At 39.0% G+C, this 26,208-nt stretch overlaps 3 protein-coding genes across 12 annotated transcripts; 2 read left to right on the forward strand and 1 right to left on the reverse strand.

Annotated features, from left to right (window-relative positions):
• Positions 1-66: 66 nt before the first annotated feature.
• LOC106051000 (uncharacterized) lies at positions 67-12,930 on the reverse strand. Of its 3 annotated transcripts, none has more exons than XM_056019478.1 (4): positions 12,742-12,929; positions 6,943-7,001; positions 6,268-6,347; positions 67-349 (listed from the first exon to the last, which is right to left on the reverse strand). In XM_056019478.1, exons 1-4 carry the CDS (start codon positions 12,793-12,795, stop codon positions 234-236), a joined length of 309 nt encoding a protein of 102 aa, XP_055875453.1. In that variant the 5' UTR covers positions 12,796-12,929; the 3' UTR covers positions 67-233. The 3 variants fall into 3 exon arrangements, with proteins under 3 accessions (XP_055875453.1, XP_055875454.1, XP_055875452.1); XM_056019479.1 differs by lacking the exon at positions 67-349 and adding an exon at positions 675-939 and having other exon boundaries at positions 12,742-12,926; XM_056019477.1 differs by lacking the exon at positions 67-349 and adding an exon at positions 2,576-2,754 and having other exon boundaries at positions 12,742-12,930.
• On the forward strand, positions 6,599-26,208 carry LOC106050999 (E3 ubiquitin-protein ligase TRIM71-like). Of its 8 annotated transcripts, none has more exons than XM_056019472.1 (3): positions 6,600-6,928; positions 17,246-17,484; positions 24,488-26,208. In XM_056019472.1, the coding sequence occupies exons 2-3, from the start codon at positions 17,448-17,450 to the stop codon at positions 25,351-25,353; spliced, it is 903 nt and encodes a 300-aa protein (XP_055875447.1). In that variant the 5' UTR covers positions 6,600-6,928; positions 17,246-17,447; the 3' UTR covers positions 25,354-26,208. The 8 variants fall into 8 exon arrangements, with proteins under 8 accessions (XP_055875450.1, XP_055875447.1, XP_055875446.1 ...); XM_056019471.1 differs by lacking the exon at positions 6,600-6,928 and adding an exon at positions 14,095-14,293; XM_056019470.1 differs by lacking the exon at positions 6,600-6,928 and adding an exon at positions 15,661-17,164.
• LOC129921582 (brain tumor protein-like) lies at positions 14,876-15,583 on the forward strand. The gene has a single exon (XM_056021109.1). The coding sequence runs from the start codon at positions 14,876-14,878 to the stop codon at positions 15,581-15,583; it is 708 nt and encodes a 235-aa protein (XP_055877084.1).

The raw sequence follows: 26,208 nt of genomic DNA on the forward strand, positions 1-26,208 counted from the left end.
TGTTTTGATTTTTTTATTTCAATTTGTTATTTTGTGAGTAAATTTACTTTTGCATTTGTAGAAGATTATTTTTTACTCAAATTTTGTTTAACTTTGCAAGTAAATTTACTTAGACAAGTTTACAAGAATGTTTTGATTTTTTTATTCAACTTTTTTTTTTTGGCCAGTAAAAGTGAATTACAAGGCATATATGTTGTGCTCAATTCCTTTAACTGTTACAGACTGTTCACACACTAGACACTGACTTTGAAAAACCTCAGAGAAAATCTATATAGAGAATTAGCAAATTCAGGCACCATTGAGCTTCTTATTACAGTTGTGGGAATTGATGTGATAAACCCATTCCAATCTAATGAAGAAAAAATAACAGGAATAACAATTGTTATATTTTACTACTCATTTCTGTTTATAACAACATCTAGTTTTAATATTGTATTACAACAAAGAACTATTACTGCTACATTATTATATATTTATTTCCAAATACAACTTTAGTGTGATTATGTGCATATTAAATACCATTATGGTACATTTTCATTTTATCCATTGCAGACTGCTATCATTGGTAAAATAACCAAAAGTCTATAGTTTTTCATTAATTACTGCAATCACTAATTATTAAGTAAATTAAGGTATTGTAATTATTTAGCATAAAAAAAAAAGGTTTACAAATGTTCGTGCAGTACAATTTATTGTCAATACATAATCATGAAACAAAATACAAAAAGAAATTGAAATGAACTAAAGCTTTATCACAACTGATCTATTGGAATGTTCAACTTTCAACACTTTGGATCAGATGATATCCAGGAAAACAATGGGTTTTTTTGTTTCACCAAAAAGCAGCATGTGTTGCTGGCGCCCTCTACTTTTTGTCTGTGTTCTCATCAATCCTTGATGACATGAAACTCAGTCCCCTGGGTGTGATGGTAGGACTACCTAAAGACATATAAATGACATGAAACTCAGTCCCCTGGGTGTGATGGTAGGACTACCTAAAGACATAAATGACATGAAACTCAGTCCCCTGGGTGATGGTAGGGCTACCTAAAGACATATAAATGACATGAAACTCACTCCCCCTGGGTGTGATGATAGGACTACCTAAAGACATATAAATGACATGAAACTCAGTCCCCTGGGTGTAATGGTAGGACTACCTAAAGACATATAAATGACATGAAACTCAGTCCCCTGGGTGATGGTAGGGCTACCTAAAGACATAAATGACATGAAACTCAGTCCCCTGGGTGTGATGGCAGGGCTACCTAAGACATATAAATGACATGAAACTCAGGCCCCTGGGTGTGATGGCAGGGCTACCTAAAGACATAAATGACATGAATATTAGTCTCCTGGGTATGATGGTAGGGCTACCTAAAAAGACATAAATGACATGAAATTTAGTCTCCTGGGTGTGATGGCAGGGCTACCTAAGACATATAAATGACATGAAATTTAGTCTCCTGGGTATGATGGTAGGGCTACCTAAAAAGATATAAATGACATGAAACTCAGTCCCCTGGGTGATGGTAGGGCTACCTAAAGACATATAAATGACATGAAACTCAGTCCCCTGGGTGTGATGGCAGGGCTACCTAAGACATATAAATGACATGAAACTCAGGCCCCTGGGTGTGATGGCAGGGCTACCTAAGACATATAAATGACATGAAACTCAGGCCCCTGGGTGTGATGGCAGGGCTACCTAAGACATATAAATGACATGAAACTCAGTCCCCTGGGTGTGATGGCAGGGCTACCTAAGACATATAAATGACATGAAACTCAGTCCCCTGGGTGTGATGGCCGGGCTACCTAAAGACATATAAATGACATGAAATTTAGTCTCCTGGGTATGATGGTAGGGCTACCTAAAAAGACATAAATGACATGAAATTTAGTCTCCTGGGTGTGATGGCAGGGCTACCTAAGACATATAAATGACATGAAATTTAGTCTCCTGGGTATGATGGTAGGGCTACCTAAAAAGACATAAATGACATGAAACTCAGTCCCCTGGGTGATGGTAGGGCTACCTAAAGACATAAATGACATGAAACTCAGTCCCCTGGGTGTGATGGCAGGGCTACCTAAGACATATAAATGACATGAAACTCAGTCCCCTGGGTGTGATGGCCGGGCTACCTAAAGACATATAAATGACATGAAATTTAGTCTCCTGGGTATGATGGTAGGGCTACCTAAAAAGACATAAATGACATGAAATTTAGTCTCCTGGGTGTGATGGCAGGGCTACCTAAGACATATAAATGACATGAAATTTAGTCTCCTGGGTATGATGGTAGGGCTACCTAAAAAGACATAAATGACATGAAACTCAGTCCCCTGGGTGATGGTAGGGCTACCTAAAGACATAAATGACATAAAACTCAGTCCCCTGGGTGTGATGGCCGGGCTACCTAAAGACATATAAATGACATGAAATTTAGTCTCCTGGGTATGATGGTAGGGCTACCTAAAAAGACATAAATGACATGAAATTTAGTCTCCTGGGTGTGATGGCAGGGCTACCTAAGACATATAAATGACATGAAATTTAGTCTCCTGGGTATGATGGTAGGGCTACCTAAAAAGACATAAATGACATGAAATTTAGTCTCCTGGGTATGATGGTAGGGCTACCTAAAAACATAAATGACATGAAATTTAGTCTCCTGGGTATGATGGTAGGGCTACCTAAAAACATAAATGGCATGAAATTTAGTCTCCTGGGTATGATGGTAGGGCTACCTAAAAACATAAATGACATGAAACTCAGTCCCCTGGGTGTGATGGTAGGGCTACCCACATGCATATAAAAGACATGAAACTCAGTGTCCTGGGTGTGATGGTAGAACTACCTAAAGACATATAAATAAAACTCAGTCCCCTGACAGATACAAATTAAGAAACACATAGTGAAATCATTATGTTGGAAACCATTTTACTTAAGATTTAAAAATGTGTAACTGAGGACAAGTGGCCGACCCTTTTGTAAATAGATGACCTTTACATTGAATCTAAAGAGATTTTCATTTAATTATCTAGCGATATCTTTATGACATTAATGTATGATATTTTAAAAAGATTTAATGAATTATGAATAAAAGAACAAGCGATAAGCTTGTAACAGGGGACTAGCTTGGCCAAAATATCTATTGCATAATAGAATAACTTAGAAATGCAAATGGAGAAACCTTTACAAATTTATATAGTCCAATTACCCTTTAACATAAAAAAAAAATAATCAGCATACGATATAGTCTACGGCAGGGGTCTCAAACACGTGGCGCTGTGTGGCCCGCGAAACAATTTTGTGTGGCCAGCGGCTACGTCCGCGAATTAAAAAATAATAGATAAAATTTACAATGACCACATATAAGCCGTGAAATGATTTACAACTGCACAAATCAGTAAATGAGGTGTCCGCCCACTGCAAGCGAAGATTCTGTGAAGCTTTGTTGTTAGCGAGATGGCATCACGACCATTCACTGAAGGCCACTTTGTAAAAGAGTGTATGCTATAGGCGTGTGAAATTATCTGCCCCGAGAAAAAGAAACTCTTCGAGGGAATAAGTTTGTCTTCGAACACAGTTGCAAGCAGGATCACCGAGTCAGCGACAAATGTTCAACAGCAACTGATTGCCGCTGAAAAAAACTTTGTAGCATATTCCATTGCACTGGACGAGTCTACTGGTGTAACAGACACCGCATACTGTGCCGTATTCATTCGTAGGGTCGACGAAAACTTGAACATTGTTGAAGAGCTATTGGACTTACTACCCATGAAAGGAACGACGACTGGAGGTGACGTGTTTCAAGAACTGGAAGCTTGTATTGACAGATGTAGACTACCGTGGGAAAAACTTTTTCAGTGGCTACGGACGGTGCACTAGCAATGTGTTTAGAGAAGGTTGCTGTTGTTGGATTAATGGTAGAGAAACAGTATCAGCTCAGCTTGGCGGGACATTTTGCAGTCTTACACAGCATTCTGCACCAAGAAGCACACTGTGGCAAAAGTCTACAAATGAAGAACGTGGTGGATGTTGTCGTGAAGACGGTGAACTTCATACGTGCACGGGGTCTCAACCACAGACAGTTTGTGTTATTTCTAGCTGATTTAGAAACGGAATACGGAAAGTTGCTGTATCATACGGAAGTCAGATGGTTGAGTCCTGATAAAGTACTGCAGAGATTTTTTGAACTGAGACGGGAAATAGCATTGTTCATGGCAATGAAAGACGGAGACATACCTCAGCTCAGTGACCCAATGTGTTGTGGGATCTTGCTTTTCTAACTGACATCATGCAACATCTCAATGCACTCAATTCACAACTACAGGGCACAAAGCAGCTGATTACCGTGATGTTTGACCGCATCAAATCATTCAGATACAAGCTGACTTTGTGGGCCACTCAGCTGGCAGATGGAAACCTGGCTCATTTGTCTTTTCTACAGAGCATTACGGTTGAACCACAGCGCCTGAAAGACTACGTAGACATCCTCTTCAGACTACTGGAAGATTTGAACACCGCTTTCAGCAATTCACTGCTCTCGAACCACAGTTTTTCCTTGTTGCCACTCCGTTCGCAGTTGACGTGAAAAACGTTCCAGAGGAAGTCCAGATGGAACTACTGGACCTGCAGTGTGACACTTTTCTGAAGCTAAAATACGCTGATGTTGGTGTTCCAGATTTCTACCAGTTTCTTCCCAGAGAGAAGTTTCCAAACTTATTCTGCGCAGCTGATAGAGTTCTAGCGATGTTTGGGAGTACGTACGTTTGCGAACAGTTTTTCTCTAGAATGAAGATCAACAAAACAGCATTACGATCAAGACTGACTGAGGAGCATCTAAGAGCAACCTTGCGGCTTACCACTACACGCGACTTCAGGCCTAACATCGATGGTCTGGTCTCTGCCAAACGCTCTCAGCTGAGTGGACAGAAACATGAGTGACAAGCCATCTGCAGTAGGCCTAGTAAATTTTTTTTTTTTTGGGGGGGGGGGGGGGGCTACAGTTTCTGCTTTTTAATTAGTGACAGAGACAACGTCAACTTATTTTAATAAACTAAACTGCCTGTACATGCAATGAACTACACTAAATGTAATTAATAATTATAAAAACTTTATTTTAGCATTTAACTGCAGTGACAGTAGTGTTCGTAAAATTTAATGAAAAAAAATTGTCTTTTTGTGGTGAGGCCCTCTGAATGGTTGTTACTTTCCACTGTGGCCCACATGCTGAAATGAGTTTGAGACCCCTGATCTACGGTATGGTAAGAAGGGGGAGTAACTACGAATGGATTTCTTTTTATTCGTGGAAATGCTTTTATATATATATATTGTTATAAACCTGGTGGTGGCACAGATAGGGGTAGTGGTGTGAGTGTAGTCAGCCGACGCAAATCGCCCCAGGCCAGCGCTAGACGAGCGGTCAACCGTGACGAGTTACAACGGTCAGCCGAGACGAGTGTCAACACGGCGGTTCGGGAAGGATCGACGGCGGTCCGGGAAGGATCGACGTCGTCAACAGAGCTCAGGAGCGTCACGAGAGTTGTAGTCATCTGACCACCTAGAAACGTCGAGCGGCGTTCTGTCCGGTTCGAGAAGGCCAGTAGGGACCCTATATAAGAGCGGAGGTGTCGCAGTCAAGATGGTTCACGGCAGAGGTTCAGAGCCCGGTTCACTACAGTCCGGTCGACTACAGCACAGTTCAGCGGTGTGGTTCTGTACGGAGCATTACGACGGTTCAGTGCGGAGTACTGTCAAGTACAGTTGAGACGGCTGGCGTCTTGATCTTGGTCTGCGATCGAGTCCGACACAACGAACCTAGTGTGTGAAGTCAGTCCTGAACTGTTGAACCTAGTGCAAGCCCGGAACGAGACGGAGAGGCCAGTGCAAGAGTTGATACTGCGGAACGGTGTTATCGGAGAGATATTTGTACAGTGTACGTGTTGCCAATTGTACAGTATTGGCTGTTATTTATTCAACTATTAAAGTGTTACGTTACTTTGGAGCCCTGAGTTGTCAAGTTCTTTAAGTTGGTGGTGTATGGTGCAGTTTGCAGAGAGCCTGGATAGTGAGATTCGTAACAATATATATAATTGTTAAAGGGTACTCTAATAACATTTTAAAAAGTCGGTTCAACAACATTTATTCTCCAACTCTAATTCATTCTTACTTATTTTTTCCTCATCTTACTGAATTATGCAGATAAGAGATCTGGACAATTTTGAGAAAGGGAAGTAACAAATTACACTACGCACCTTTTTTTACTCTTGATAGAAAATGTTTGCCAGTGTTGAGTTGAGACAGAGGGTTGTCACTGCCCAAGTTGGTGTACGAACTAAAGAATCAAATGATTGTAATTAATGTTCACATGTAGACATGTGTTTGGGTTTATCGTTATATATTGGTTTAGTTTGAGGATAGCAACACGATTAAAAAGTTCCTATTTAATATGTTGCCTAAAAAGCAAGCGGTGGCAGTGAAGTGGAACGAAACATAACAACAGTGGGGGTTAGGCAGAGGAAGTTACATTTAGCGAGATTTGGGCTACTGTACGATATCACGAGTAATAGATAAAGGCCTGAACTCTTCCTCTACAGAGTTATAAAAAAAGGTTGATAAATGTCTGCATGCTAATGCAGACACATATAGATCTATACAACTCTGGCTTAATTTGTGTACCAGATAGCACTATTCTTGTCTCAAGTTTTACGATTACCAAGATAGCGTGCTTCAAAAGATTCTCGTGTGATAAGTTTAGTAACATACTAAATACAGATAACGGTAACAGAACGTTGACTCGGCGTTAGCATACAACCACTTTTTTGGCTAACGCGTTACACAGTTAATCTAAAAACTTGAGACGTCAAGAAAAGTGAAACAAACTATATTAAAAGAAAGACTGATAAATATAGAAAGGTAAGAATATTTACATTGCTTCTTCCTTCAGTTTCCCGCGCATGGCAGCTGGTAAATAAATGACAGGACACAACTACAAAAAAGAAAAAGTAACAATTTGTATGTATAAAGAATCAAGACAAAATACACGCACTTAGCTAAGGGATTTAATTTGGAGGGAAGGTGTTTAAAAAATAAGAGATAAATCCAAGCTATTATTTATCTTCTTCTTGTTACATAGGTATGTTTTTTTTTAATCAGTTTTGTATCTTTTTCTTTTGTATACCAGCTTTGATCCGTTTTGTGTCCTCTGGGGACAGCGTACATTTATTGATACATTTTTAACTAAAAGCAAGTCCCCATAAGTCCTCGAATAATAAAACAATGCCATGAACCAAAAAGGTGAGTGGTTATATGATTTAAAAACGAATCGGGCGTGAGCTCTCTCAGTAGGATCCCCACTTTGAAGAAGGCTTTTGACAATATTTAGTCTTACTTCCTGGGTAATCTGTCCAAGAGAACGCCGAGGTTACTCGGATAAGATTCAGATTTGAGCGTCTCTCCATTCAATATGAGTGTATTCGATTCTTTGAGAATAAATTTGCCCAATGAGAATATTGGTGTTTTTTCGTACTCCGCATTTTGGAGAGGCTTAACATCTCTCTACACCAGTGTTTCGCAAACTTTTTCCTTAACGGAAGACTTCGCATATATTGAGTAGGCCTATTTCGCGAGACACTTTGCTTATTTTTTTTAGAGAGATTAATTCAGGTGGTGACCTACAAGTTAATTATTCCAAAAGTTAGTAGAACATCTTTTCAGAGCTCGTGGAACACTAGGGTTTCGCGGAGCACAGTTTGGGAAACACTGCTCTAGACCAATCGTACTAAATGACGGCGACAGAATGCTCACCGACCTCAATATGCAGATACATGCTCAAAGTGGAAAGATCTGTCTTCGAAAAGTCTAGTATTGGCTCTCTGCACTTCTCAAATTATTCGATCGTCTTCATGCCAAAAGCTAAGTCCAACTTAACGCATGTTTTTCAACCGCAATGATCTTAGCTGGTCAGCTAAGACTTCATATACGCCGTGTTCTGATCAGCTAAGACTTCATATACGCCTTGTTCTGATCAGCTAAGACTTCTTTCCTTTCTTTCCTTAATTGCATTTTCCACGCTTCACGACACCGTCCCTTACGCCTTCTTGCATCTCTTCTTTGGCGTCCCAAAGCAGCTGTATAGAATGGTTTCCGCTTGAACTGGCTAGGTCAAATACATTGGTCTATAACAGAAGTCCAAGGGTCGATTTAACAAGTCTGGTCAAAAACAAAAGTCATCAAAAGCTTGCTTTTTTTTTTTAAAGATTGAAATTAAAAATCAACCATAAACTTGCCGGGATATGCTGGATTGACAAGACTTAGCTAATGAGCTAGAGTGTACGTTTAGACGAGAGCAACATTTGTAAAGTGAAAGTGAAATACGGATTCGTTGGAGTGTGTTAATTTTAATTAAAACTCGAAGGCCGTTGGATCAAATTAACTAGTCGTTTCGATCTTTTAAACAAGGTTACAAAAGACAGTTTGTGTGGAAACACAAACTCAAAATTGGCCCCCGAAGTGGCAGGCTTCAATATTTTCAGAAAGAACATCCAAATGAAATTATATCAAAGACAAATGAGAGATAAGAATGGAGAAAGAAGGTTAACACATCTTGTGTAGTGCCCCAACGGTCCCGCAGATCAAAGGATAGGTGAAAGTGAATGTAAAGTTAGATGTGAACCTGACCTAACTAGTTCCCCTTTTAGACCTTGTGGTCTATAGGGCAGATGATGTAAAGTTCATCTGTTTTTGTGGCCTACGGTTAACGAGGGTGTCATGTAGCCAGCACAACGAACAACCGCCTTTACTTTTCCTCATCTAATGTCAGGTACCCATTAGAGCTGAGTGGACTCAGAGGCGCCCAAAGATTCCAAAGTTGAAAATCCCAGTCCTCACCAGGATTCGAACCCGGGACCCCCGGTTCGGAAGCCAAGCGCTTTACCGCTCAACCACCGCGCCTCCCCTGGCCTAACTGATTGTTATAATTGATCTAATTGTTTTGAAAAGGCTCAATCTCTTATTCGAATCCTCAAAAAAAATAAATAATTTCAGCAATAAAAGAAAAGGTTGAGGAAAATGAATTTTATAAGATTACTATTTGTTTTAAATTAGGTTTAAGTTATAATGCATACTAATTAGCTTTTTCTCTTTAAAAAACTGCTTGCATAACTGATTTTAAAAATTAGATTTTTCGCTTTCAGAAAAAAAAGTAGCCGTTGCATCAGAACTTTGAATGGTCTAAAATATTGTGATGTCGGATTTTCAATATCTTTTCTAGTTTACGAGATCTAAACGGGACGGAAGGAGAGACATTTCGCACAAAAACTAATAGCGTCTTTTCCCCTTTCGGGGGCCGCTAACAAAGGAACAAAAAAAAAGATTGGACTGGACTGGGACCAATCGTTAGAGTGGGCCTGAACACATGTGACGTGGCGACCTGTGGTCAGTGGAGACTAGTGGCTCTAAGCCGTTTGTCATATTAGGCCTCAACACTGACCTGCGACGTTGCAACCTAAGGGCAGTGGAGACCAGTAGATTATTGCCACGTCCAACAGACCTGTGGCGTGGGAACGAGCTATTGATCTCCACTATTCACATGTTGCGGTGATGATGATTGGTCTCGGCTTGACATGTTAACACGTGACCCGAAACGTGACGACTGGCAGCTAGCAACTATAATCAGCTAACAACCAATAACCAAAGTATAGAATTCCGAAATACCGTAGTTTGTGCGTAATTATAGGCCAACTTATCTAGATTAACTTGATCTGAGTAACTGGGGAGCATTTAACAATATAAGTCTATCAGAGTTATCGTAAAATGGACTTTGAAGAGAGCAGGAAGAAATGATTGCTTTAGTGCCCTTACTCGATCAATTAAAAAATCGTCTACTGGGCAGGTGAAAAGAAGCTCTATGTCAAAATGAGGGAGCACAACCGACTTTACTTCCCTTAACTAATGTCAAGTATTCCATAGAGCTCGGTGGAAGATACCAAATTAAAAATCCTAACGTCAATGACAATAGGGTTAAATCATGTAAACATTCACCAAGATACCCCCCTTCTTCCCTCCCACTTTCCCAACTGGTCCAGACAAGTGATAGGATCATAGCGTATTGAGGATGCTAAAAGCTAAACAAAAACGTTAAAAATATTTTTAATCGCACAGTATTATTATGTCTAGGTCAATAAGGTGTATAATTACATGACTGATCCAAACTCAGTGCTTTTTTTGTGACGGTACGCACCAGTACGGCGTACCGGCACCTTTTGAAATGTGGTGAAAAATTATGACTTTTCTTGTATTTTAACGTTTATTATTAATTTATTAGGACCGTCACCTATTTTCTTTTTTACAAAAAAAAAAAAGGACTATCCAAACTAATTGATACAATTACACATATTATAATGTATTTTTAAACATGTTTTTCTTGTTCTTACAGTATTGTATTGCTTGTAGAGATAACTTTTCAAAGTAAGGCAGATTTTCAAAAAAAAAATTTAAATAAAGAACATACTAAATCTTCGGTGTTTAATTTAATTATAAAATCTCCTACACCATAGATATATAACTCCTCCTTCGTTGTCGAAGATTAGCACATTTCTCATTTCCTATGGACTCTAAGATGACTGTAGAGTCCAATCCTCGCTTTATTAAGCTGGCCGCATACGTGGCATGGGTAGGTTTGGTCAGTTGCAGATAGGCCTTCTTCTTCTCTCAGCCTTTTGTTGGTTCGGCGCTCTTTCACCCTGGCCACTCTTCTTGCTTCAAATCTTGAGACTCCGAGACTCACAGCTTCACGCCATGAGGAGCGATCGAGAGCTAGTGCTTCCCAGCTGTGAATGTCGATATCGCATTCCTTGGAGCTCTTGAGAGTGTCGTTGTAGCGTTTGTATTGACCTCCCTGGGAGCGCTTTCCTGCACACAGCTCCCCATACAGAAGTCGTTTGGGAAGGCGTTTGTCTGGCATGCGGACTACATGTCCCGCCCATCGAAGTATATTTATAGATATACATCTATTAAATAGGAACAATAAACCGAGTAATGTCAGGGACGCTAAATTGGACGTCAATGTTGCCAACTACAAACTATAGAATTTAGCTCTAATTTTAACGATGTCTCAATGTCTGGCAGTCAATCTTGGATTAGAATCGAAAATCACATTTCTTTTTATTACCACTACTGACCACTAGTTAGATGCCCCTTTTTTGAATAAGTGTAACTAAGTCATAAAGTGAAAGTCTAATGCTTCCTCCATATGACATTAAAATTATTTTGTGCTACAAACGAATTAGCTTCGCAAATTTGATTTTGCATTTCTAATAATGTGCACAAAATTTATCATATACATTTTAAAAAACATAGTATATCAACCATGGGCGTAGCCAGGATTTTTTTTTCGGGGGTGGTTTGTTTTCTCTCCCTCCCCCCCCCCCCCCCGCAAAAAAAAAATATTTATATGTATTTATGTGTGTGTGTGTACATAATCTTTATTACATTCTGACCCTTCATTCTTTCGCAAGACGTTTATTGTGCCCTAGAATAGGTTCTTTCTGGTATTAGTTAAAAATTGTAGATTCCCCGCCATTGCCAGCAAGGGGGTCTGGGGGAGCGCTAGGAGCCCCGCCGCCAAGCACTATTTCTGGTATTAAAAGCCTACAAAATGCATATTCTGAGGTATCTACAGAGCATTTTCCTGCTATTACAAAGTTTTATTTCAAAAACCTTATGTGCTATTCTTACTGACTTTAACCCTCCTGCGCCGTTTGGCGCATTTGCCGTCAAGCTGTTTCCACAAAAATCTGTCACTGGTAATGTCTGAAGCCTCTTCCAATCTGCTCTGAGGACCTCCATGAATGTGTGGCGCCAAGTTGTATTAGGATGTCATCGCAACTCTTCTTATGCGTAATTCATTTTGTCGGAGAACATGTCCGGCAAGCCTCATGTGACGCTCTGTTACAATCTTACTAAGGGGTCGACTCCCAGTTCGGCATAGGATTTCCTAGATTTAGACCCGATCTCTATAACTGACTCCTAAAATCTGTCTTAGCCATCTTTGTTGAGCCACATTTAGTGTTTTTCAATTTCGACAGATGACTATTCACTGCACTTTATTAATGGAGACCTGCCACTGGTAGAAATGTGTTACCTCTCTTGAATACGCTCTTGGAATTATTTGACTGTAGTTTGCTTTAGATTAAATATCGAAAAGTGAAGTTTTATTGTCAAAATCATCTGTTGGGGGTTTAACACTAAAAAATCTCTGGAGTGGGGGTTAATCATAAATTTTGGAGGGGATTTTAAAATCAAAATCTTCTTTAACTGTGCTCTTGGAATTAGGGGATTGTCGTTTGCATTTTGTTTTTGTTTTATTTTATAGAAGAGGGGGATTTAACTGCAAAAACCCCTGGAAGGGGGTTTTAAACTCAAACCCCCCCCCTGGTAGGGGGTTTTAAACTCAAAATCCCCTGATATCAGGTAAGGGGTTTTAAACTAAAAATCCCCTTGGTTGTGCTGGGGCAAGTGATGATTTAGTATTAAAATCTCACCTAAAATAAATAAAATCGAAGCCAAAAATTAGTCACTAAATTCCGCCCCGGGGGGGGATTCATTTCAAGGGGGGGGGGGGTTTGAACCCAACCCCCCTCTGGCTACGCCCATGATATCAGCACTTCCTCCAATAATGAAAAATAAATTTTTACAAAACATAATAAAATGTAGATCTAAAAACGTACAATCTGAAAGCACCAAGAGTAGCTGGAGCTAAGATAAGTGTAAATGTAAGGCATTCTATTTCAGTAAATATTTCTTCACGTCTGCAAATCAACACAGCTCTACAAGAAATAGATTTAGTATTTAGATTACAGTTCTAGTATACGTTCTGGTCCAGTGTTTGAGGAAGTGATGCAATTAAAAGTAAAAATATTTGCTAGAGAGTAATGTTCAAAAATATAACCGGCATTAGAAAACAAAACAAAAACAAAAAAAAACGAGCACTCCGAAATAGTTTTAGGTGTCACGTTTTATCATGGTTTATGTTGACGTCTCTCACAATATTCTTTAGTCATTCTCTCTCTGTGGCATTTTACGTCTCGGGAGTCGATCTTTTCCCTTAGCAACTTCTTATGTGACCAAAGAAGCCAATCCTTGATACACATTACGTAATCAAAAATTAAGCTTTAGACTCTAAATAAAAGGGAAAATTAGAATAGGCCTATGTCATAGATTGGTTTAGCCTATATGTTTTATCCCGGTAGTTGCAGCAAGAAGCTGACTTTAGGGTTTATCCCGGGAGAGGCAGCAAGAAGCTCACTTTAGGGTTTAGCCCGGGAAAGGCAACAAGAAGCTGGCTATAGGGATTTGCCCGGGAAAGGCAACAAGAAGCTGACTATAGTAGCTTCTAATGTTGGAGACCTGGGCTTTGTGGGCCATGACAATTCACGTGAAGATGGAAAGAAAGCTGTAATCTTATCTTATCTTATATAATACAGACGTTACTTCAAAAAAGAAGATGTTATGATGAACAATGTTTTTTTCAAATGACCTCTTAGCGACTGAATCTCTCTAAAGTACAAAAAAAAATCACTAATTAGTGCAATTAATAACTTTTAGTTGCAACCAAGGTATCACTTTGGGATGTGTGGATGTTTACATGTGCGTGTAACTTGTCCGTTAGAATGTGTTCTCGAAATGCTAGAGATGTGTGTGTTGTGTAGTCATTCAGTGTATTCAAGCCATACTAAGTGGACATGGTCTTCGACTCTATTATTATGCTCATAACATTGTATTATTATAAACCAGTTGCACGGAATAAAAAAAGACTGTAGTTGTGTACAAAACTATGTAGTACATAACACAAGCAATATTCCGTTTGAGCACACACACAATTTGAGTTCACAGATCTCCAATCAAACAACTCTAGCCCTAGCCAGCTTTCAAATTTCAAGATGTTTTGCAAACTTTGTTATCTCATATTTTATCGACCCTATGCAAACTTGAAAAAAAAAAAACAGAACCCTTGCAATAGCCCTCGCCCCTCACTTTTTACAATACCACTGTGTTCTGTTCGCAAAAGTAACTAGGCCTACATCAGACGAGCAGATGTTAAAGAATTAATTCTGTGTGATTATATCGTAGAATTACATAGCCCTTAAAGGATTTTCAATATTTTAATTATTCATCGGTTCCTTTCTAAACCATCGTAACTATAATAGATCGTATTGATACAGGCGTCTAGGCCTTGGAGAAACCTGTAACTCTAGCGTGACGACATATTTTTCTTTGAAGGTGTGTAGTTTTTTTGTTTTTTTTTAAATTTTAAATGAAAGGCTTGTTTAAATAGTTTCTTCTGTAAAAGGGACTGGATTATTATATTAAGTCTTAATTCAAACTATCTGCTGGTCTGCAGGGGAGAACAAACTCAGTTGGAACATCCTGCCTACAGTCCAAAGCACAATACATTTAACTCACCAGTCAGCCATTTTATTGTTATAATTATCGATTACTAAACATAGTTTCTCTCTCTCTCTCTCTTTTCCGTGTATCATATTAATATCTTTGATTGGTTTGTTGTTCGAGACTCAATGGTCTAATGTTCGAATCTAACGCCGTCATTCGTTTGCACTGTGTAACAGGATTGTCAGCCTCAGCCAGCCTAGAGTGGGTGTGAGCAGGGCCCTACGGTGAATTCCGTGACCCCTCTTTCGTAAGCTATGACCCTACTCGTGATGGGGCCCCGCGATAACCGTAAATATGCTTAAGTACAGATATAGAAGATCTACAATGATGAGTAAAAAAACGGGCCAAAAATTTAAAAAGTCATTCTTTATAGTTCAAAGTTTGTCTGATTTTTTTTTTCAGAATTCAGTCATGGGCAACACACAGGCCAATGTAGGAGACGTTACCGATGAAGAAATGAATGAGACTATTCCGGGGACTAATCCATTAAACTTCTGCTCGTCCCACGTGATCCCTTTGCCGTTAAACTTTTTTTGCCAAACTTGTTCTATACCAATTTGTCGTGACTGTATTGCTCTTGAACATTTAAGTTCTAATGGTCATGAGATCAGAAACCTCAGGCAGGTATTAGAATCCAGCGTTGACCTCTTTAGAAACCTCGACGAAACTATGAGCCACAATCTTTCCAGCCTGCAGAGCGGTACCTCAGAGCTTGTAGGACGGGTAGAAACTCAAGTGCCCAATAGAGATTCCTTGGAACTTGTCATTAACGAAACGTTCAATGGATATGAAGAGATGCTAAATCAAAGGAAGAGGATACTGCTGGAAGAGCTGGTCAATCGAATAGCAGAAAGGCCTAACCAAATGCAGTCTGAAATCACCAGGTCGCAACAAACTGCTGAATTTATATCCATTAGTCTTCAAAATTTCAGATCAGCCCAAGAGACTCTAGACTATCGTAAGATATTTGATACATATCAAAAGCTTCAAAACAGCACGCAGGTTCTAACTGAAAGATCCATAGCTCAGTCTCAGCTGTTGAATCCAATCTCATTTGTCAATACTGGAGAAACCGATTTTGTTCAAGCTATACAGAATCTTGGAGAGATATCGGAATGAGCAGATTGACTTGTTTTGTTTATAACTATTTTGATATTTCGTTTCAATTCGTAATTTTTTTTTATTGTAACTTTTATTGTATTTAAAACGATCTCGACTCTAGAACCACATTTTATTTATGTTACAAAGTAGACATGCGAATCAACATGAAATGCTGGTGTTCAGTGCGTCTTTTTATTAGAGTTGTTGCCACTTTTGTTCCCCTATATTTTTCATTTAAATATCTGTAATATTTTTGAAGGCCTGGGGCCGAGTGGTAAAGCGCTTGGCTTCCGAACCGTTGGTCCTGGGTTCGAATCCTGATGAAGACTGGGATTTTAGTTTCGGGATCTTTTGGGCTCCTCTGAGTCCAATTCTAATGGGTACCTGACATTAGTTGGGAAAACGTAAAGACGGTTGGTCATTGTGCTGGCCACATGACACCCACGTTAAAAGTTCCTCTTACTATTTAAGGCAATAGGCCTATAACTCCTTTTCGGCCATAAGATTCTATTAACTTACAATTCGATATTGTCAAATCAATCGGTCTAAATCTTGAAAGATAAAAAAAAAAATTCTCGTGTCAAAACTGGAAATTCTTCTGACTGTTGTACATTATAAATTTCGTTATGTCCGCAACAAGACGCCTTACTTCACATGAAGATGATCTTGGGCCGATTACGCATATTAAAGACGTAAATGTGCTGTAACGCCTTGAATGTCCCTCGCATAATAATGTTGCCTCCTATCTTATAAATTAGTTTAATGCAATCCCTTGCACACTCTTAATATAACAACATTGTTATACTATTTCCATCAATAATACAAATGTCGTAGTTCGACCACATGAATTAAAGAAGCTAACCCCCATCACACACACACACCTTTTGAGGCCCAAACTTGTTCCTGTTGCAACCAGGCACTGCAAATCCCAGGGTTAAGAGCCTAATTTATGTAATGCACTGCGTTGTGATAAATAGATTTCATTTCTCATCTTTAAATTTAAAAAAAACTTCACTTTGTTGACCTATAGCCTTCTAATAATAAAATGTTCCTTTGAAAAAAAAAATTGCATATTCCCGATTTCAAGTGGTAGACAAAATTGTTATTAGGCCCTACTTATTTTTTTGTGTCAATGACCGAGACCTAGAGCTAGATCGAAATAGTGCCGACCACACTCACTTTAGAAATTAGAATGATAGGCCCTAACTGAATAAGAAACATATATACCAGTTCTAGACACACACGCACAACACACACACATGCGCGCACATATATATTGTTGATAGTAGGCCCTACGTAATGCCTATTAAGTTCTTAAATGTTTCTCCACAAGATAAGGAGCGAGGTCCAAGTTGTAAGCAGAACTGGTGTAATAGGCTTTCAATGTGTTAAACAGTGATTACATACCTGCTTATGTAGTTTGTAATAGTAGAAGGCATATTTATTGTATATTACGTATATACTGTGAAATTATACTTATATGATTTTTTTTATTGTTGTTTAAGGTGTTAACTGTTGTAATAGTGTTTTATTTAACCTACAAGATTTAGGCTAATAGTACTAGTACTTTATTAGGACAAGTATTGCAAATACTGGCAGGTAACACTCAACATATGTTTTTTCTTACTAACCTTTTTTTTAATGTAAAACTAGACACTTATCATCATTTTCTTTACTTAGGTCTGTACAGTAGGAAAAGATTAAGTTTTGATATTTTCAACCAAAGCTGATTATTAACAATTATTATCTTCGGAAGTCCTTTGTTAGTGCTCATGTTATGAAGTATGTATTTGTGGATGTTTCCAATGTGATGATGAAGAAAGGGAGCTTCAATTTGTCGTCGAAGAGAATGATGACGTCACAACAGGATCTGTCATAATTTATGCTAAGAACGGAAGACGACCCAGAGATTTGGAAAAGTAAAGACATTTTGTTTTTGTATTGAGCTGAGCTAGATTTTGTTTAAATATCAGTTTCATTACCAGTGGCGTAGCATGCCATGTGCGGGTGGTGCGGGCCGCACGGGGCATCAAATAATGAGGGGCATCAAGCTAAGGACAAACTTTGTCAGTAAAAACAATACATTTGTTTAACACATGACAAAAAAGAAACAAATGTATTTGTTTCGCTGCTTTGTTTTTCTCCTACATGCTTTCTTACATTAAATGTTAGCTGTAGATTATCTTGAATCAAATTAATTACATTTGTTTAAAGCTCTGAAGGCAACGCACTTTTACACTTTTTTCAGAGATACATGGTACAGTATAATTTCACTGTTCAATGCTCCGTATATATAAGAGGAACAAAGTTGTGTTGGTACATTTCTTACTAAATGTTCAGTACACTTTTTTTGTGCTTCCCCTGCATACCCTTCTAACCAAGATCAAGTACTACATCTATATTTAAATCCAACAATAGATTCAAAGGGTGATGGAGGTTGTCTACAAACATTGAGAAGTATGAGACCAACATTGAGAAGTATGAGACCAACATAGCTCACATTCAGTCATCGCTTGCTAGGAGGGAATTTGTAATTCGTCTGTAGGGAACAGTGTTGACAGCAAGGCGCAAGATTTAATTAAAAATTAGGGAACGAGTAAAGAGATTATCTAAAGAGAATCTTGGACATCATTCGTTTTCTCTCAAAGCAAAATCTAGCACTCCGTGCGTGGACATCGCAAACAAGTTTAAAAAGTATTATTATTATTTATTTTTATTTATATTTATTAAGTATTATTATATTACAAATCCAATCAATTTCTTGCATTTAGTGAAACTAATATCCAATTAAGAACCACTGCTGACATAAAATGTGTTACAAACCAAGCTTAGCTCCACACCAAATGCGTAAATGTCCCCAAACAAAGCGAGTTTGTTTAAAGAGACCACTTCAAATCTGGAAGAATGGGTCGACGCAGTGACAAATTACATCAAATTCTGTGAAAACATGTGTATCAGTACTAAGAGTATCAAGATATACCCCAACAATAAACCATGGGTCACTGCAAAAATAAAATGGGAAATAATCAAAAAGAAAAGAGCATATATGAGTGGCGATGGACAGACAAGGAAAAGAGCTCAACGAAATCTCAACGTCAATCTTGAGGAAGGGAGGAGAAACTACCGCACCAAGCTGGAAGACTCGATTAAGACAAGTGACATGAGACAGGCGTCCATCTTGAACAAAATGGCAGGAGCACAAGTCAAAAGTAAAAATAATCTTGCTACAAGAGATGAACAAACAGTAGCCAACGAATTAAATGATTTCTATTGTCGCTTCGACACGAAAGATTTTAATTATCTAAAACTCAAAGCCCTTGCGGATGTCAACGTTAACAACTGTTTAGAATTAGCGATTACTAAAGAGCAAGTTTGTAACATTTTCAAAAACGTCAACCCAATGAAAGCTGGTGGGCCTGATGGAATAAAAGGGCGAATCTTAAAAGAATGTGCTGAACAACTAGCTGCACCTTTCCAAGATATTTTTTTCTACTTCATTACTAAACCATGAGATACCACCTGTGTGGAAGTCATCTATAATTGTACCTGTGCCAAAGGTTTCCAAACCGAAGGAAATGAATGACTATAGACCTGATTCACTTACTTCCATTGTGTCTAAATGTTTAGAAAAATTGGTTAAAATGTTTCTTCTGAATGATCTTTGTAGTAAGTTGGACCCTTTACAATTTGCTTACCAAAAGGTTAAAGATGTAGATGATGCCATCCTAAATATTTTAAATTGTGTCTACAAACATCTGGAGTTACCGAACACTTATGTAAGATTGTTCTTTGTTGATTTTTCATCCGCTTTTAACACTATACAACTTCATTTACTCATTGAAAAGATAAAAGCGTTGAATATTAGTCCATACATAATACTATGGGCTAATGAATTTTTGACCCAGAGATCTCAGAGGGTTAGGGTAAACAATGTTATATCAAATGCACGCATAGTTAACACAGGGACACCCCAGGGGGCTGTGACATCGCCATTGTGGTTCATTTTGTACACCACTGATTTTCAATCCGATAGTCCTTTTTGCTCCTTCACAAAATTCGCTGATGATGCGGCTCTTCTTGCCCTGCTCTCAGAGAGCTCAGACGTAAATGAGTATTTCAGAGAAATATAACACTGTCACAGATGCCATCATAGATTTATTTGCTTATGTGTAAATAGAAATATAAACCCTTGACTGAGCCTCAGGAATTACCCCACAAATCTAGATCCTTGACAGCGCCTCAGGTTTTACCCGAGACGTAATTACGATGTTGCAAATCTATTGGTTGATTTGAAAATAAATAAAGACATTTAAGCGCCAGAGAATTGACGAGAGTAGAAAGAACGCCAGTCGATGAAAGAATGTCCTAGTAAACAGTCGCGTTTTCTAAGAGCTCTGATTTAAAGCCTTTGTAATGTTATTTGTGCTTGTTGATCTGTAACTTGTACATAAGCTGTACTTACGTTTTATATTTAAATAAAGTTCCAGAGTTGTGTTTTAACAAAGAATCTTTTATTGTGAATCCTAGATCGTCATTTATTCAACTATTTTAATTCAAGTGAAATCCCCGGCACCACAACACACGTTGTGACAAACACATTAAAAAATACTGTAAAGATAATTTTTTATTATTAAATGTAAAAAAAAACAAAAGAAATGATAATCGATTTTCGTAGGGAAAAGAAGGAAAATGATATTGTTTCTATAGCTGGAGAGACTATTGAACGATTACTAAGAAAACTGTCCTCGTTTAATGTTAGCGAAAAGGCCTTGGCTATGTTTTATCACGCTCACATCTGCAATATTCTAAGTTTCAATATCACTGCCTGATATGGCAATCTGAGCATTAAAAATAAAAATAAACTTTATAGAATCCTAAATGCTGCAGGTAAAATCATTGACAAAAAACAAACCCCATTTGGGCAGTTGTTTGAGACAAACATCTATAAAAAAAGCTAACAAGATCCTCGAAATAAAGAATCACCCTTTGTGTCAGAATTTTGTGATTTTACCATCACAAAAGAGATACAAGACACAAACACTCTTTTGTTCCCCTGCAGGGGGGGGGGAGATTTCATTTCGGGGGATGGTAGAACCCCACCCCCTGGCTACGCCCATGTATAGCATATTATTGCAGCACTAGTGTGCAAAAGTTATTTAGGGAATAACGTATGGTGAAGCATGACTCGAACCACGGACCTCCAAACCAGCCACATCACCTAGCATTGAAATGCAGACCATGTAGGCTTCCAGGCTAAAATCTCACTCAACCATCGAGGTTTCTAACATTAATTAGAGGCAGGTTCTATGCAAGTCGCGTAACCCCGTGACCTTCTGTGACGCTGCGGATCCAGCTAACTCTACTGACGATAGTTCCTGGGTATTTGTTTCTAATTGACTTTCATTAATTTTTTTTTACTTTCTTCTCTCAATAACTATTATACCATAATGCTGCTAATATATGTTTACAGTGGCGTAATTAGGGAATCGCCATCGTTTGGGACTCGTGGGCTTGCATTTTAACATTCGACATCATGACATGAGATAATGGCGTAATATTTAGTATTTAATGTAAAAAAAATTGAACACTCAGTTGGAGTGGGGGCCCGGCGGAATTTTCGAATTCTCCCCCACCCATCTCCCCACCATATATAGTTCGTCCATCGTGGTTCGATGATGACCACTTTGTCATCCAGGGGGCTGAGGGCTTTGCACTTGGGTTTTATGCATCCTCATGTGGCTGGTGAGACCTATGTGAGCCCGGAATGTTCGGCCGCACACTGGGCAGGTTATTCAGCTGGAGCTAGTGTCGTGGGCCTTGCTTTTCTTTTCTGGTGTTTTTCTTCGGCCAGCATTGTTCTTTTTTCCTCAGCAACCTGTGCGCCAGTTCTCAAGCCATGATACTCTGTCAAGTGCCTCTGTCTCCCAGGTGACTGGGTCTATGCTGAACGCCTTCAGAGAAGCTTTGAGGGTGTCCCTGAAGCGCTTTCTTTGACCACCTTGCGAGCGCTTTCCTTCGCTTAGTTGGCCATACAAGAGTCGTTTAGGGATGCGGTGGTCTTCCATTCTGTAGACGTGACCTGCCCATAGCAGCTGGGACTGCATCAGGATTGTGTGGATGCTTTGCAGACACGCTCTTCGAAGGACTTCTGTATCTGGTATTTTGTCTTGCCATTTGACATTTAGTATTTTTCTCAGACATGTCATGTGGAAGTGGTTTAGTTTCTTTGCATGTTTACTGTACACTGTCCATGTTTCTGAGGCATAGAGCAATGTAGGGAGGATGACGGCTCTATAGACCCCTAGCTTGGTGTTTGTGGTGATACCACGTCTGTTCCAGACATTTGTAGACAGTCTGCCGTAGGATGCACTGGCCTTGGCGATACGCAGGTCGATTTCACTATCGATTTTTCCATTTCTGGAGAGTGTGCTGCCAAGATATGTGAATTTGTCCACTGCGTTTATATCATGTCCATTTATAGTAATGCTTGGATCCGAGTAGGCTTTCCCAGGAGCAGGTAGATATAAGACTTCAGTCTTGTTCGTATTGATGGTAAGGCCAAAGTCTGAGCATGCTCTTGAGAAGTCACGATGCTCTGCAGATCGTTTTCAGAGCAGGCATTTAGGGCATAGTCGTCAGCAAATAGCAAGTCTCTGATTACTGCTGCGTTTGTTTTTGTTTTTGCTTTAAGCCGCCTCGGGTTGAATAGGCCACCATCAAATCTGTATGATATATTTATCTCGTTGTTTTCTCTATTTGTGAATGCATCTGTCAGCATAGCGGAGAACATGATACTGAACAGTGTAGGTGCTAGGACACAGCCTTGTTTTACCCCGTTTGATACTTCGAAGGGCTCTGATGGTTCTCCACTTTCTTGGACACGAGCCTTCATGCCATCATGAAATAGTCTCACCATGGTTATGAATTTTTGTGGACAGCCATACTTTGACATGATCTTCCAGAGTCCTTCTCTGCTAACAGTGTCGAATGCCTTTGTTAAGTCGACATATATTGAGAACAGGTCAGCATTTTGTTCTTGGCATTTTTCCTGGAGTTGCCTTGCTGCAAAGATCATGTCAATGGTTCCACGCTCTTTTCTGAAGCCGCACTGGCTTTCTGGTAGTAGACCAAATTCTATGTGTTGCATGAGCCAATTTAGTAGGATGCGTGCAAGGATTTTCCCAGCAATAGAGAGAAGAGATATTCCTCTGTGGTTGTCGCAGATCTGGCGGTTTCCTTTTCGCTTGTATAAATGAACAATTGTGGCATCTTTAAAGTCTTGTGGTATTGATTCTTTTTCCCACATAATTAAGAAGAGCTTATGAAGTCTTTCAATCAGGGCTAATCCACCTTTTTTTTTAGATCTCTGAGGGAATGGAGTCAGCTCCTGGGGCTTTTCCGCTTGCGAGCTGTTGAATGGCAAGATCGGTTTCCTTTAGCGTAGGGCGGTCATCCATTTTTTCATTTATTGGTACTTGCTGTAGCCTGTCTATGGCCGCTTCATTTATGATGGAAGGTGTATTGAGAACCTTTTCGAAGTGCTCTGCCCAGCGTTTTAGGATTTCTTCCTTATCTGTTAATAGGATTGTCCCATCAGCATTTAATAGAGGGGATGAGCCTGACTTTGTGGGTCCATAGATTTCGTTTATGGCATGGTAGAAGTTCTTTATATCGTGCTTGTCAGCAAATTCCTGTATTGTTTCCACTTTCTTGCTAAGCCAGGTATCTTGCATTTGGCGTAGCTGTTTTTGCACATTTTTGCGGATGTTAGTGAATGCATCTTTAGTGGACTGGGAGTTTGGGTTGTTCAGACACAATTTGTGGAGCTTGTGCTTTTCGTCTAATAGTTTTCTGATCTCAGTACTGTTTTCATCAAACCAGTCCTGATGCTTTCTCTCCATAGGACCGAGTATGTTTATTGCTGTGCTATAGATAGCTTCTTTGAAGCATTCCCAGCTTTTATCAACATTTGATTCAGTTAGAAGGGTGGACTTGAGGCAGTTCTCTATTGCATTTGCAAGCGACTTTTCAGTTTTGTCATCTGCTAAGCTGGCCGTGTTTAACCTTTTTAGGGGTTTTGATTTTTGCGGACGTCTCTTTGGTTGGATACGAATGTTTAGTTTTGTGATGATGAGGCGGTGGTCTGTACCACATTCTGCACCACAGCAAGATTTGGTGACACGAATGTCCTGACGGTCAGATTGTCTGGTGATGACGTAATCTATGAGGTGCCAGTGTCTTGAGCGGGGATGCATCCAGGAAGTTCGCTTTCTCATTGGAAGACTGAATATTGTGTTCGATATGAGCAGCTTGTGTTCAGCACAGGTCTGGAGTAGTAATAATCCGTTGCTGTTGCATTGACCTATCCCAAATTTGCCTAAGACTCCTTTCCAGATGTGATGGTCAGAGCCGACTCTTGCGTTGAAGTCACCGAGAATGAGTAGCTTTTCTGTTTTTGGAATATCAAGTAAGGTGGAGTTTAGTTCTTCGTAAAACTTTGCTATGACATCAACTGGGTTGGTCATGGTGGGTGCGTAACAGCTAACAATGGAAATATGTTTCTTTCCGTTTTGTAAAGGCAGCTTTAGGGTCATGAGCCTATCACTAATTCCTTTGGGAGGCCCGACTAGTTTGGATACTATTGATGTTTTTATGGCAAAGTCGACTCCAGATTCACGTCGTACTTCAGTATAACTACGCCACTGTATATATATAATGAATATTTACATTATGTTCAGGCTGTAACGTCTCAAACTCCTGTGATCCCATAAAGCATTCCCACCCTCCAAATAAAGCATCAAGAACCTTTGTGATTACCGTTAAATTTCCTGAATGAAGAGTCGTTTCATCATTCTAATTTATATTTGATAACAAGCTTCAATTTTTTTTCTCTATTGATAGTTTTCTACTTTATAATTTTAGATTTCTGCGAAATGGGGAGCAGTTCTTCTAAAGACAGCGATTCCTTGATGTTTCCTGTAGTAAACAATGGAACAGCCAGACTCGAGGAAAACATAGATCTAGAGGCAAGGGATGACAAGAGTGACCCTGCTCTAAACAGGCCTATTCACGATATCACCCGAAATAGGAGCACAAGTCATGCAATTACTAAGAAAAAGCGTTCCAACTTATCTATAAATAAAAGAAACATGTTTTGTTCAAAGCACGCACACCCTTTACCATTTAACTTCTTCTGTCAAACTTGTTTCATCCCTGTGTGCCATGATTGCACTGTTCTGGAACACGACAAGTCAAAAGGTCACGAGATAAAAGATATTAAAGAGGTTTTGGAATCTAGCGTCATCCTCTTTGATAGCTTGAAGAAAAGCAAACACGAAGATCTATCAAAATTACAGAGGAGTGTTTCAGAGCTACAAGAACTGAAGGACACACAAATGACCAACTCAGACTATGTGGCAGGCCTCATCAATAGAACATTTAGTCGATATGAAGAACTTCTAAGTCAAAGAAAGAAGGCGTTACTCGAAGAGTTGGCTAATCAAAGAACAGACAAGTGTGAAAAGATCGAGTCGGAAATCATAAAGTCACGACAAGCTTCTGAAAGTCTGTCAAGAAGTCTTGCGAGTTTTAAATCGGCCAGAAAAAGTCGAAATATTTGGGAGATATTTGAAACCTACTCTCAGATCAATGAAGTAGATCTAACCAAAGTATACAATTCTCAGTTCGATCTGCTGGATCCAATCACTTTTGCCAATATCAATGAAACTGACTTACTTCAAAGTGTGCTCAATGTTGGAGAGATAAGAGAAACAGTCTGTAGACTTTAATTTTAAGTTGTTTTTTTTTAGAGTTCTACATAATGTTCAAGCCACAATCCAGGTATAAGCCAGTGACGAAGCAACCAGGCGCAAAGGGGTTCATTGAATCCGAGCCAATAACCAACCGATACTTTCAAAAATTAGGCCTATTGATAAAGGTCTTATTTGTAAGAATTTGAATTCTGCACTGTGGTCTTCAATGAATGCTGGTGTAAAATTCATGACATTTACATTTGTTAATGTACTTAAGGGGTTAACATAACTTTGTTTTCTGCAAAGGGAAAAGAAAATCAAACATCATAAATCTTGGTTAAAAATTAGAAACATTGGATACGTTGTTCTGTTTATTGTTAAATGAAATATGTGAGCACAAATAAAGCTAGCCAACAATGTTGGAAGCTCAGCGGATACAAAATATACATCTCTGAAGTCAATTGCAGAACATAAACCATGCAGTGAGATGTGAAATGGCTTTGAAAGCGTGAACATTGAGGCTTTAACAGTAAGTCAATCACAGAGTGTTGATCCACACTAGTGTTCAATGCAAGATTTTACTGGATTTGTTTAAGTTATAAGGATTTCAAACTTTGTTTATATGCATGCCTGTTATTTCTTAATTCACAAGTGACATTTTATTAAGTAAAGTTGAAATTGCTACAAAATTACAGAAGAAGGTATAAAATACAATGCAGGTTGCATTCACTTGCTTTTTATTTAGCTATAAGCCTTAATACAAACAACAAATAGTTTCGTAAAAGATGCACTTGTTTTTTGCTTTTCTTGTTGGAATGTCTTAAAAATCGCTGTTTCAGCATATTGGTGTGCTTCAACTTATAAAATAAAAATTTGATATAAGTCGATTAA

The sequence above is a fragment of the Biomphalaria glabrata genome, chromosome 2, assembly GCF_947242115.1.
Source record: "Biomphalaria glabrata chromosome 2, xgBioGlab47.1, whole genome shotgun sequence".
NCBI classification, from domain to species: domain Eukaryota; kingdom Metazoa; phylum Mollusca; class Gastropoda; family Planorbidae; genus Biomphalaria; species Biomphalaria glabrata.